The sequence below is a fragment of the Callorhinchus milii genome, unplaced genomic scaffold (genome assembly GCF_018977255.1).
Source record: "Callorhinchus milii isolate IMCB2004 unplaced genomic scaffold, IMCB_Cmil_1.0 Scaffold34, whole genome shotgun sequence".
NCBI lineage: Eukaryota > Metazoa > Chordata > Chondrichthyes > Chimaeriformes > Callorhinchidae > Callorhinchus > Callorhinchus milii.
In genome coordinates, this window is record NW_024704775.1 from 418,536 (window position 1) to 433,278 (window position 14,743).

The following is a 14,743-nucleotide window of genomic DNA, read 5'->3' on the forward strand; positions in this document are numbered from 1 at the left end:
TTTTTATGTAAATTGTTACATGTTATAAACAATGAAAATAATTTAAATTCAAAATCAAATAATTGATCAAATATATGCAATACTTTAAAACCTCAGCAGATGGCACTTGTTGGTTAGGTTTTCTTAAATCACCGCGTTAGTGAATGCTTATTGTTTAATCCATTCTAAAAGTAAACATTTTAATCAATCTAGAAGTGACATTAGATTGTGATTTTTCTTCATCTCATACTACCAAGAGTCACATACCCATTCACAAACAGTCAAGGGCTGAGTAAAAATTATAATGGTAAAAATATAAATATTACAATAAATATATTTTCCAGCTGCCATTTCAAACTGCAACCAGTCACAAAAATAAATTTTCACCATTTCATTTTAATGCATCATTAGTCCACTAAATCAAATTTTGAGTTTAAGTTTAACTAAAGCAAATCTTAAATTCATGAAAAAACATTTTATTAGTTACCAGTGTCTGAAAAGAAAAGATTGAAGCTGTACTCTGTAATGGATTTCACAATACAAGTTCTCTTGTGTAGTAGTTTCATAATGATCAGGAACACTATTTTAGGAAACCTAACCAAAAAAAAGAATTCTGTCTATTCATAAGAGAAACACAAGTAGAAATAACCCTACCCTTATTTTCACTCCCCTAAAATTGTACAGGCTTGAAACAAATTTACAAGGATGATACCAGGGTTGCTGCGATCAGGACAGACTGGATGAGTAAGGCCTTTTTTCCCTAGAGAAGAGATGTTTAAAAAAGGACCTAATAAAGGTGTTTAATATTATAAAAGGGTTCATAAAGTTAGCATAAATGGGCTGTTCCTACAGGAGTACCCATAACCAAGGGACACAAGTATAAGATAACAAATAGGAAATCTGAAAGAGAATTTAGGAGGAGCTACTTCACGCAGAGATTGTGGAACTCGCCTGAAGCAGCGGCTAAATCAGATAGCATAGATGCATTTAAAATGAAGCTAGATATACGCATGAGGGAGAGAATAGAATAGTATGGGAGGGAGTAAGGAATGGGTGAAGACTCACGTGGAGTATAAACACCAGCATGGATTGGTTGGGCTGAGTGGCCTGTTTCCATGCTATACATTTTTTGTAAATCTTTGTAAAAAAAATTTAAACAACTGTTTGTGGGACACTGCTGTGCACAATTGGCTGCCACATTTCGTCCACAAAATACAATCAATTGGCTTTACAGTATATACTGTGAAGCACTTTGAGATATCAACGCTATATTCAGGTGCTATATCGACTTAGGATATATATATTAGGATTGACTTTAAGATCCTAACTCTCATTTTTAAATCCCTTCACTCCCTTGCACCTCCCTACCTCTCTGACCTCCTCACTCCACCAGCCGGCGCCTCTGCTCGACTGACACCAGCCTCCTGTTTGTCCCTCACATCCTCTGGCCCACCATCGGAGGTCGTGCTTTCAGCCCTGAAACTCTGGGACACTCTCCTTTAATCCCTCCGCCTTGCCCCCTCTCTCAAGTCCCACCTGAAAACCTTCCTCTTTGACTGTGCTTACAGTCACCTCCTTCCCCCAGGTCAGTCAGGCTCCGCCACTGTTAAGCGCTCTATAAGTGCAAGTTGTTGCTGTAGATCAAAGGCAAGGATTATTATTAAATGTTTTCACTTATCAAATGTTGTCAAGATGTTTAGATAGGTAAAGGAAACTTAACCCTCACTTGACTCTTCGATGCTTTTCACCTACTGGACCTTTCTCTCCATGATCCCAAAACAAGTTACCGCCTCCCAGCTTCACTCCTTTCTCTCCCACCACTCCCTTTGAGCCCCTCCAATCTGATTTCTGCCCTAACCAGATCACCAAGTCACTCTGGGTAAAGTCACCAATGACAGTTTCTTCATTTGCAACTAGGGCTCCCCTTGCCCATTTGACTTTTCTGCACCTTTAACATTATTAACCACTACATCCTTCTACGCTATTGCTCCTCCCGGCAGCCCAGGAGCAGACTCCTCAAGCTCATCACCCCATCCTCACTTATAATAACAATTCTTGCATTTAATATAGCGCCTTATCGTATCGTTGAAACGTCTTAAAGCGCTTCAGAATATACTGTAAAGTGAATTGACTTTATTTCCTCCCCTTTCCTTAAAATGTATTCTAAGTGATCCAGGTGCCTTATAAGCATACTCTTCCTTTTGTCCCAACATATAATTTATTGACCTTGACAAAATTATAGATACCATTGCTAAAATCTCTTTCCTCAACAAATATTAATCATTTTTTTAAAAACCTACAAACTCAGTATTAACTACATTATCTAAGAATGTGTTTGGTATATCCACTATCCTGCAGTAAAAGAACCATTTTCTGATTTCATTGTTACAATGCTCCACTGCACTGTAATTGTTCATGAAGAAATAACCTTCAGTTGGACAGAAAGATACTGCTAAACATCGGTTCCTTCTCTTCTTCCCTCAACGCCACATAATGGAGTGCATTTTGCTCCATTTACAGGACAAACTAAAAACATTGTGACAAACTAACAAACTACCACTCAATTGTTTTTAAAAAAAGTCTGCATTAAAATGTAAGGCAGCAACTACAATTCTCTAATTCTGTTGTCAACTCTTCTGCAATTTCATAGAAGATTAAGCCCTACTGTGCACTCATTGCCTAAATTGAAATCCAATCACCCATGTGAAATTTTGCATTAATCCGTCCTATTTACCGAGCTATTTAAACATGAGAAATAAATGCAGGTCAGTCTGTGCTTGATTGGAATGAGGAACAATTGTTCAATTAATGCACTGTAAAATGATTACTTCTGGATGCCTTGTATATCTATAATGAGCTAAGAATGGAACATAGAAAATGGCAAATTACCTTATGTCCAGTATAAATTCTGAAAGAACAATTATAAGCACTATAATAAATGCCACCAAGTCACTTATGAAAAGAGCACTGTTTTACAATGACTGAGTGGATAACTTTTTTATTGCATGTGTTTGGTTTTATTACTTGTATTTTTGAAATCACAGTCCAAGTACTTTACGTCTGTCTTGTCTAAATCTGTGTTCGGCATATCCAGGCTCGATTATACTAACTTCCTGCTCGGTTTTCCCAACTCTTCCCTCCACAAGCTATCACCCCCATCCTCCCCTGGCGCCACTAGCTTTCCATCCGCCAGAGGTAGAGTTCAAAATCCTTGTCCTCGCCTTCACAGCCCTCCACTGTCTTGCTCCTCCCGACCTCTGTGACCTGCTAATCCTTATTAACCTGTCCACTCCCTCCACTCAGCAGACTCCAGCCTGCTCCACACCCCCCATCTGGCCCACCCCACCATCCACAGGCAAGCCTTCAGCCTATCTGTCCCCACCCTTTGGCACTCCATCCCATAGTCCCTTCACCTCACTTCCTCCCTTGCCTCCTTCAAGACCTGTTTCAAGATCTTTCTCTTTGACCACGTCTTCAGTCACCCTTCTAATCCTACCCTCCTTGCCCTCCACCCCTCCTGATCTCAACCCCCAGCTTGGATGCAAATCCTCGACTGTCTTGACTTGGGACTTACTTCTGACGTAAAAGGCACTATACAAGTGTAATTTGTTGCTGTGGTTGTAATACACCTGGAAATATAGAAACAAAGAAATTTATAGCACAGGAGAAGGCCATTCTGCACCAACTCACAAAGCAGGAACACTTCAGTCTAATAGCCCTGCCTTATTCCCATATCCTTTCAAGTCTCTTTCTTTCACATGCCTGTCTGCTTCCCATTTGAAAGCCAATAATGAACTCCACCTCCACCACTCTACTCTGCAGGACAGTCCACATCCTAATAATTCTCTCCCAAATTCTCTTTTCGCTGTTTGTGTCTCTATCTTATAACGATGTCCTCTCGTCATTGACTCCACTATCAATGGAAATAATTTCTCTCTATTTACCCTGACAATATCTCGTAATTTTGTATACCTGTATCAAGTCCTCCCAACCTTCTCTACACAAATCTCCTCATAAGTGAACATTCATTCCCAGAATAATTCTCATATACCTCCTCTATACGAACCCCCTCAAAGCCTTAACATCTTTCCTGAAGTGAGGTGCCCAAAACTGGAAACAGTACTCCAGTTGTAGCCTAACCAATGATTTGTACAACTTAATTTTGTTGTTTTGCTTTTGTATTTTATGATCCTGGTTATAAATCATAGTTATGCTATTAGCTTTCTTTATAGCCTTTGCCATTAGCAATGCCACTTTGACTTATATACCTACCCTCGCCAGCTCTTCAGTTATTTGCAAGATACTGCCATTCAATATATACCCTTTTCTCTCATTTGTCCTACCAAAATGAATTACCTCAGATTTTGCTTCATTTGCTACTGATCAGCCCATTCTAATCTGTTTAAAATCCTCTTTCAGACAACCAGCACAAGCACTACATTCATTTTGATCAGATTAAAATATACATTTTTAAAAAATTATAAGATGTTTTCTTGCTATATTAGCATAGAAGATCTTTAAATGAACAGAAATCACCAGAGAAGTTCAAATAAAGAAAGTCTTTTGGCCTAGTTGATTTCACAACTCCAGAATACCAATCCCACAGTAATTCCATTTCAGCATGAAGTAGATTCTTAAATGAATCTTATCCTGGCAATCATCGGCATCTAAATTCAGTTTCCCTCCTACCATTCCATCAACAGATAAAATTCCATGAAAAGAGACTATTGCTACATAAGTGATTAATCACACTCAGGCAACATGATTGAGCACTAACACAGTGCTATGAATATGAAAGCAAGGTCCAATCAACTCAGTTACTGATTTGAACCACACCAGTCTGGGGAAGAGGGTAGAGAAAGAGTAGGCAGATGCTAAAAATCCACATCAAGTCACCAATGCAGGTTTCTTGATAGCTTATCAAAGTATTAATACATATCTGAAACTAGAATATTAATGAACCAATTACTAATGTTTAATTAAGTGTGACCTGTTTGAATCCATGGGTTCAATGACTGGATATTTTCTCTGGTGACTATATCAACTCCTCTGATAGATTGTTATATTATGTATACATATATATTCTATACACATATACAATATCTAAATAAATAAAAAGACCCAGATACACCGAATAATTAAACTAACAAATACCAGAAAGAAAGTGCATGCCTCTTCAATGAATGGGAAGCCTCTGCAATAAAAATACAAAATTATTCATACCCAATAAGCCTTCACATTAAGATGTAAATGTTTGATGGCTCACAACCTCACACCAAAATGAAAGAAAAAGTCAAAGTGGAGACAAGCTGCAAAAGTAGGAAGGGCATGAATTGGACCGCTCTTGAGTGCTAAGTGTTGACATGTTCAAGACAAGCATCTCAAAAGACTGAAGGCAAAATACTGACCTGCTAGGGGTACAAATACTTCTATTTTTATTTCAAAAGACTATCTGTACAATGTCATAGGTACTTTAAATTTGACAAAAGACAAGAACGATCTTTGTGTGGATCTGAACTTCAGTGGAATAAGATAAGGTGACATTTTGACTTCCATGGTCTGATTTTCTTAAATTCTAATTCTGATGACAGCGAAGGAAGCCCTTCAATAACAACAACAACTTGGATTTATATAGCGCCTTCCACGCCGGACGGCATCTCAGAGAGCTTGACAGTTTAGGATCCCGGGGCCGAGCCAGGGGGAGGGGTGGGAAGGTGACCAAAGGCGCGGTCGAAAAGAACGGTCTTCAGCAGAGACCTGAAAATGGGAAGGGAGGGAGCGAGACGAAGGGAGTGAGGAAGGCAGTTCCAGAGCCTCGGGGCATAGTGGCTGAAGGCACGGCCGCCGAGGATGGAGCGGAGGACTCGGGGGACAAGGAGGAGGCCAGACCCGGAGGAACGAAGGCAACGGGCACTGTTTCAGGAGAGAGGAGGTCAGAGAGGTAGGGGGGGTGCAGAGGAGTGCAGGGACTTGAATACGAGAAGTCGATTCTCTCTGGAATAGGCAGCCAGTGCAGTCTGGCAAGGACTGGGGTGATCGGGGAGCGGAGTTTCGTGCGGGTGAGAATGTGGGCGGCAGAGTTCTGAATGAGTCAGATTTTATGGATGGTAGTGAATGAGAGACCGGCGAGGAGGGTGTTTGAATAGTCCAGTCGGGAGGTGACAAAGGCATGAACCAAAGTTTCAGCGGCTTTTGGAGAGAGGTATTGGCGGAGACGGGCGATGCGTCGGAGGTGGAAGAAAGCGGTGCTGGTGAGGGACCGGATGTGGGGGAGGAAGGATAATTGGGGGTTGAACCTGACGCCGAGGTTGCGTACAGGTTCGGAGAGTTTTAGGGGGAGGTCGGGTAGGTGGAGGAAGTGAGAACCTTGAGATTTTAGACGTTGACGAGAGCCGAAGAGTATGGCTTCCGTCTTGTCAACGTTCAGCTGAAGGAAGTTTGCGCTCAACCAGCCCCTGAGATCTGACAGGCAGACTGACAGAACATCAGGGGACTGGGGGTCACAAAGAGAGGTGGAAAAGTAGAGTTGGGTGTTATCTGCATACATGTGGAAATGTACGCCATGTCTGCAGATGACATCCCCAAGAGGGAGCATGTAGATCAGAAAGAGGAGGGGGCCAAGGATGGATCCCTGGGATACCCCGCAGGAAACCAGGTGAGAGCAGGAGAAGCCGTTTATGCAGATGTACTGCTGGTGGTTTGTGAGGTAGAACTCGAACCAGGCGAGTGCGGTCCCACTGAGGTGGATGCTAGAGGAAAGGCGGTGGAGGAGGATGGCATGATCGACTATGTCGAACGTGGCGGAGAGGTCCAGGAGGACAAGGAGGCAGAGGGAGCCCTGGTCACAGATAGAGAGGATGCGTTTGTGACTTTCTGTACTGTTGGCAGAGTGGAAACCGGACGGGAGGGGTTCGAAGAGGGAGTGGGAGGAGAGGTGAGCGCGGAGTTGATTTGCAACAACGCGTTCTAGAACTTTTGAGAGGAAGGGCAGGTTAGAAATAGGGCGGTAATGGCTGGGGTTTGAGGGATCTAGGGAAGGTTTTTTCAGGAGGGGGATAATGACAGCAGTTTTGAGGGAGGCAGGGACTGATCCGGAGGAGAGGGACTGGTTGATATTGTCAGCCGATAGTGGGCAAAGGAGGGGGAGCTGTGTGACCAGTAAGTTGGTGGAGAGAGGGTCGAGGAGGCAGGTGGTGGGTTTCATGGAGGTGACGTGGGTGAGAGGGAGGAGGGAGAGATGGGGAGGAAAAAGTGTAGAAAGAGGGTGGTGGTAGGAGCAGATGATGAGGAGGGTGAGGGGGACAGAGAGGGTGTGGTGGAGGGTGACAAGGGGCAGGTGGATGAGGCTGCCTGGCGAATGTTCAGTATTTTAGTTGAAAAAAAGTCCATGACCTCCTCGCACTTGGCATTTGATACAAAGATTGAGGAGGCCTGAGGGGGGCACAGAGGAGGTAGTGGGTGGTGGAAAAGAATTTTGGGGTTGTGTTTAGCTCCAAGATGATGTTGGAGTAGAAGGCCATTTTTACATGTGTCAAAGAACGGCAGCAGCTGTGGAGATGCTCGAGCCACAGTTGGCGGTGAACTGTCAGGCCAGTTTTCTGACATCTGCACTTGAGCAGACGGGTTTGGGTTTTTTAGCGTCGGAGATGGTTGTTGTACCGGGGGATCAGGTGGGTTTGGAAATGGTCCTGGATTTTAGGGGGACGAAGGAGTTGAAAGTGGAGGAGGCGATCATGGAGCAGCTGGACAGCTGTTTCAGGATCTCTGCGGGTGGAAGGCCAGACGGATAGGATGTTTGATGATGAGAGGGCCTTTGTGAGGGTCTCAGGGGGTAGCCTTTTCCAAAGGCGATGGTTGAGGGCTTGGTGGAGGAGAGAGGGATGTGAGAGGAGAAGGAGATGAAAAAGTGGTCCGAGATGGCCTTGTCCACTATACTGAGGTCGGAAATATCAAGGCCATGGGTGATGATGAGGTCAAGTGCATGATCACAGTTGTGGGTCGGTGAATTTATATGGAGGGTGAGGTTTAGGGAGGAGAGCAGTGAAATCGGCAGAAGTGGTGCTGGGGGAGTTTAGGTGGAGGTTGAAATCGCCCATTATCAGTAGGCGCTCAGAGCAGAGGGACAGGGAAGAGAGGAGATTAGAGATGTCTGTGTGGAAGGAGCCGGGGGCTTAGGGGGGCAGTAAACAAGGAGGATTTTTAAAGGGAGAGAAGGGTGGAAAAGGGTGAGGTGCTCGAAGGAGGGGAAGCAGTCAGAGGAGTAGGGGGTGTGACCAAGGGAGGCTTTGGAAATGAAGGCCACCCCGCCGCCACGTTGGTTTGGACGGTGGATGTGGTGGAAGGTGTAGCCTGGAGGGGAGGCTCCACTAGGGGGTCGGAGTCATTGGGGGAAGAGCCAGGTTTTGGTGAGCCCAAGATTATCAAGGTGCTCGTCCAGGATGAAGTCGTGGATGGTGAGGGCTTTATTTGAAAGGGATCGGACATTTTGAAGGGAAATGCGGGTGGATTTGCAGGAGGGTGGGGAGGGAGGAGAGAGTGGTGTGGAGAGGATTTTGGGTTGTATAGGAGAGATGGTTGTGGAGAGTGGTGGGAGTGGAGAGTTGGGGAGGGTACTTATGAGGGAAGGGGGAGTTGGGTTTGCCTTAAGGAAACGGTTTGAGCGGAGGGAGTGAGTGAAGGGACACGTGGGGTTGCTGCTCTGGAACAGCTAGTGCCTGGAGCCACAATGGGCCCGGCGGAGGATGCCCAGGCTGGATCAGAGGGAAGTGGTGATGGGGTCGAGGAGAGAGAGAAGGCGGGGAGGGCGGTGGGAGAGAAGGACAGAGGGGGAGTAGTGGATAGAGGTGGGTGGGAGGAGAGACATAGAGGGGGGTGAAAGGAGAGACATAGAGGGGGATGAGAGGAGAGACATAGAGGGGGAGGCTCGGGTCGGGGCAGCAGCCAAAATGCACACGCAGAGACCGAGAGCGAGCGATCAGCAGGATGGCATCAGCTCGCAGGCTTAGCATCCCAGGCCATGGCCGAGTGGCGGTGGCAGCCAGGCCATTGTTGGTTTTTTTAAATAATTTTTTTATATAACTGTGACGTCAATTTGTGAAACGCGCCCGCCCCACCCCGTCACTTACCTCAGCTCCTACCTCCACTCCCGACTGAGTGGCTCCTCATCTGGGCTGTGCTTCATATGCACGGTAAGGCCTCAGCTCCGCCCGTGCTCTCCTACCTTAGAAGATATACTACAACCTTACACCTACTTCCCCCTCTGCACCTAATTCTCACTCTCACCCAATTCCTTCTTACTCTGGCCTCACCTCACTCCGGACATAGCTCACTCTGGGCCCTCTGCTCTGGGCCCTTTGCTGATGCAGTGCAGAGGCTCTGTCCGACCCATTTGCAAAGTCCGGGATCAAGCAGGGAGGTGGATTTGTGGCAAACACGGAAAGCAGCTGCAAGGAGGAAGGGCTCCAACATACAGTCACTTGCTGCTAAGCACCCTGGATGTGGAGGCAGCTTCACAACGGGCACATCTATTTGATAAAGCCCCTCACATGAGGACCTAGATTAAGCAGCCAGTACTGAGAAAGCCTGGTCTGCGGCATTGGGCTTGGAATTCGAGAACAGAAGTGGCTAGCATGGCACAAGCTGTCCTGTAAAGGTCCTCCTACCACACTGAAGGCAGATGTCTACCAGATAGTTGATGAGGAAACTCTGAGGCTTGTGGTGATAACTGCTGGAAAGCATTACGCAGAGTCCAAGTTCATAAACCCACATTTATACATTCAGGACCTGGAATCCATCTTGATTGGTTTGCAGAAAGGCAAGCAACTGTTGCTTAAACTCCACACCTCCAACTAATGGAGCAATTGTTCAATGGGAAGGGAAGTGTGCCCGAGCTGCGGACAGAAAGATGGTGCCAATGTTCTCGTGCATTTCATGCTAAGCTGTATTGCCAACCAGGAAGCAGGAAGTTCCTGGTACCTATCATCCATCTAGTGAGGACTCAAACCCGAGGGGGGGAGGGGTGGTGGAGAATTGAGGTGGGGTATCATGGAGCTAAATTAACTCCAAGGTGACATGTCCAAGGTGGAATGTCAGTCGAGGCAACCCTCTGTGGCGGTCTCAGTAGTCTAATTCCTGAGCCAGATGGGCCCTGCTGACAATAGCCAGTCAGGCTCCCTCATCAACAGGATTTGAATGGGTAGAACCACTGCGGGGGCAGGGACTCTTCCCGTTAACCCTGCAAGTCAAAGCCCCAATGGGAAGGGTTGTCCGATTTGGACAAGCAGTGGTGATAACTTGCCAGCAGCTACCCCAGCTTACACTCTGGGATCTCCAAGCCTTTGCTCTTGCCAACCTGCACCTAATACTTTCTGGTTTTAGATAAGCAGGAAGCATCCCTCCAGGGAGAGAGTCCGCATTCTATTCCAACAAATATCTCTGGAATTTCCATATATAGGTGGGATGCATGGAATTCTGTTTGGTTTAGTTACTTTCAAGCAAGATGATGGGTTTTTGCATGTGGCAGACACCCAGGTGACCAAAACAACAAAAAAAGGTACTTACATCAAACTCATTCAATGCTGCAGCTAGTTCTCCAATGCCAGGATGACCATGTTTATCATCTAATGGTGAGGTAGACTGAGCTGCATTTGAAATTCCAGCAATGGCCTCCTGCACTTGTTTAAAGACATAGTCTCTATTAGCTCGTGTAGCAGCTACATCAGGGTGTCGGAGGAAAGCTTGCGAAGCTGTGTACAACATTGTAGCATTCTTCTTCAGGGCACCTCGGGCAGCTGCCATTTCATCCCTACAATGGAGATCTTTCAGCTCCTGCAATTAAACAAAATTATTAAATTGGTTCTCAATGTAGGGATAAGACATTAAACTTTTGGCCACTCGGAGGCTCTTTGATTTTGATTGTTACTTAAGAACCATCATTAACTTTTCTGCTTAACTAAGTAGGACAAGACAACCAAATATTAGGAGAGGGTGAAATTCCACTGCACATTGTGCACATACATACTTTAAACAAGCTTGTTCAGTTGCTCCGCTCCACATTACTATTCCTCCCATCACAACAACAAATTGCATTTAAACAGAGCCGTTCAGGTCAGGAGGGCTTCCTAAAGTGCTGGCCAGTTGAGGTTTGCACCCGAGCTGGGTGTTGGTTTAAAAGAGTTGGGGGACAAGGGGGATATAGCATCAAGCTGCTTTTTAAATGAGTGCAACTAATTGAGAACTCTGCACCCATACTCACCAAACTCTATGAACTCCAACAGAATCAATTCAAGATTCTTGAAATATTAACAGTGATGATGTAAGTGTGCAGGAGGCTACAGGCTGATATTGATTGGTTTACCAAATCTGTAGAAAGTGGAAATCAATACTGTTGTTCACAATATATATTAATGATTTGGATTCGGGAATTAGCAGTACAATTTCTAAATTTTCGGACAACACGGGGGGAGTAGTTAATACAGAGGAAGACTGCAACAAATTGCAGCAAAATATTAATAAACTTGTGAGTGGGCATTTAAATGGCAAATGCATTTCAATGTAGAAAAGTGTGAGGTGGTACATTTTGGTAGAAGGAATAAGGAAGTCACATACATTCTGGAAAATAAAAACCTAAATGGGGTAGAGAAGCAAAGGGATCTAGGGGATCTCACATACACAATTCACTAAAAGTAGCAACGCAGGTTAATAAGGCCATAAAAAAGGCAAGCCAGGCATTGAGGTTCATTTCTAGAGGGATAGAAATGAAAAGCAGGGAAGTTATGGTAAACTTCTACAGAACCTTGGTTAGACCACACTTAGAACATTGTGTGCAGTTCTGGTCCCCACATTATAGAAGGGATGCGGTGGCACTGGAGAAGATGCAAAGGATGATCCCAGAACTGAGAAGTTATACCTATCAGGAAAGGCTAAAGCTTGGACTCTTTTCTCTTGAAAAGATGAGGGTAATGTTGAGGCAAATAGCATTGATGTATTTAAGGTAAAGCTAGATAGGTACATGAAGGAGAAAAGAATAGAAGGTTACGCGTGAAGGCTTAGTTGAGGAAGGGCAGCAGGAGGCTCATGTGGAGCATAAACACCGGCAATTTGTAATTTCCTGCTGATGTCATATGCATTCTTGTTTACGTTACTTCCTCAGTCCTGTTACTTCCTCAGTGAGGCATCTTTCCTCTTGTACTGTACTTAGCATGTAACAGTTCAGTGTATTCAAAAGGAGAAGGGAATTTATCCCGGTGTCCTGGCCAACAAATCCCTCAAAATAAAATTGGTCACTCACTCCATGGCTGTTTATGGGACATTGTTGTGCCCAAATTGGCTACCACATTCGCCCACAAAATACAGTCAATATACAGAATATTACAGTATATCCTGTGAAGCGCTTTGAGATATCTTGACGATGTGATAAGACGCAAATTCAAATGCCAGGGTTATTATTATCTACCTATGCTTGTTAACTTATGTACTTATTTTCATATTTAACATAACCATTTTATCTTAGTATGATTATGTCCTCAACATTAGTATGTAATCTTGTTTTTGTACTAATGGGACATTCATTTTAATTCCATGTGTAAGAATGCACAACTGATGCCATATCCTTACGAGTATACTGTCAGGCACAACAAATTAAAAAGATTGACTTGCATTAATTAGCACATGGCATTGCTTTACTGCTTTTGAAACATATGGTCTTCACCTAGTAAACCATGCAATGCATACTGTGAATGCAGTGCATATGCATCTTCATTTTGTAGAGCAGCAACAACCAAATTGTCTATTCATATATGCCCAGGCTCTCTTAACACTAAAGTATTGCTATATTTAATTAACATCAATCAATATACTTGGTCAATTTCAGAATGTTACACATTCATCCAATTACTCATGAATTAATGAATTTTCTAGTACCAATTAAGAAGTTCGCACCCACACTGCTACATTTTAGATCTTTTATTTGCGATAGTTGAAAAATCATCAGCTAATTAGTGCTACTTTTTTTTAAAAATAACTTTTGCTCCATTTTACATAAGACCATTAATTTTGAGATTCAGAATATTTTGCCTCAGATTCTTTCATTTTCTCAGGAATCCTTATTTGTCTTAAACAGATTAGCTTCTCTGAAACCTTACATTTCATCATTGAGATGAAAGTTTCTTTACAAATTGTGCTCAATCAATACAATATAATTGTGATTTTTTGATAGTGAACTGAATTGAAACTGCATAACTCAGCACCACTATTCTGCATAATTCAGCACCACTATTGATAATACCATCAGAATCTAATCCAAACAGCCCAAGTTCAAATCCCAGGCTTTACTGACGCATGGACTCATTTTCATCTATTGGCCAGCAACTACAACCCATCCCAAAGGATAAACCTTGCAGGAGTATTTCTACCTCAGAGTTGGAGGAAACTGGCATGACCTGTCCTGTAATGAAGAGTACAACTTGGAGTAGCTCATAATTTAATGTAATTGACAGGAGCTATGAAGAAGTCCACAGTTAGTGGAAGAAGGGATAAATGAGTAGGCAAATCATGTTTCTGTTTCCATTTATACTGAGTTATGGATTAGAGGGTAACAGTTCCACCCGACTAGGCCATATAGACTAAAAAGTCACATGTGCTTATCCTGGCTTGTGTTGGTTGAGCTGATCTGATCCAGGCCAACAGCTAGGGGGTTAGAAATTTCCTAAAAACAGCTGGGCTAGAAGCAGGGGGAGGGAGAAATCAGTCAGGGTTCCGGCTTCCAATTGCTATTCAGTAACTCCTGTTGGAAGTTAACGCAAGTGTATATCAGACGAGGACAGGAATCAACAGGATTGACTCAACTGTGATGCCACACTCCACCCCCTTCCACCCCCCACAGATGATTAAGCAGCTAATGTATGCTATGCTTAATATCACATTCTTTTTACGCAAAAGGGTTTACACACTAAAATTATGGATGAAACACAATCCAGAGTAGCTTTTAAACACACACATTTGCAAATAAAAAGGCTATGAGGAACAGAGAAGGGAGTAGGCTTGAATGGGTAACCTCTTCAGAGAGCCAACATATTTCACGTTAGGAGGGCATTCCAAGGCGATGGACAGTAATATTTGTGCCCGAGTTTGGGGGTAGTGTGGAGGGGTGGGAATGGGAGCCAGGGAGTTGTGAGTGGAGAAGATGGCCAAAAACATGGTCAAAGAGGAAGGCAAACCTTGAAAGAGGACTGGGAAGAGGCAAGTTGAAAGGACTCCAGAGTGCAGACAGATACGCTGAAAGCCCAACTTTCAGCCATGGTGGAACAGGTGGTGCTTGGGACGTGAAGCAACAACAAAAAATTACATTTGTATAGTGCCTTTCAGTTCAGCAGTCCTCCTGAGAGGAAAGAGTTGGTAGGGTTTGAGGAGGTCGCAGAGGTGGGACAAGACCATAAAGGGATTTATGAGTTAGGACGATCCTGAACTCAATCCGCTGAGGGATGGGGGATAGTGGAGCCTGGTGAGGATGCAGTTGATAGACTTGCAAAGCTTAGTGAGAGATATCTTTTATCCTTTGAGGAAAACAGCACACTCTACAAGATGAACTCTGAAAGTTCTTTACCATACCTGCTGTCTCCTAGCAGCCACATAATTCAGCTTCACCATCTCCTTTCCAAACTCCTTGAAACGATTCGCTAAATCCTGTTCATTGGTGGCATTCTTGACAGCGTCCAGAGATTCTTCTACCTATAAATATCGTAAATATAATTACATACCATATTAC

The 14,743-nt window shown here is 44.0% G+C and overlaps 1 protein-coding gene across 1 annotated transcript in view; it reads right to left on the reverse strand.

Moving 5' to 3' along the window:
• The window catches only part of LOC121851394 (catenin alpha-2-like), a gene marked incomplete at its 3' end in the record, with an annotated part of 409,914 nt that overhangs the window by 351,896 nt on the left and 43,275 nt on the right, over positions 1-14,743 (reverse strand). The window contains exons 5-6 of the mRNA XM_042345224.1: positions 14,587-14,706; positions 10,540-10,806 (exon numbers count right to left, since the gene is read on the reverse strand). Coding sequence (XP_042201158.1) covers positions 10,540-10,806; positions 14,587-14,706 — 387 coding nt within the window. The remainder of the gene's footprint in view (positions 1-10,539; positions 10,807-14,586; positions 14,707-14,743) is intronic.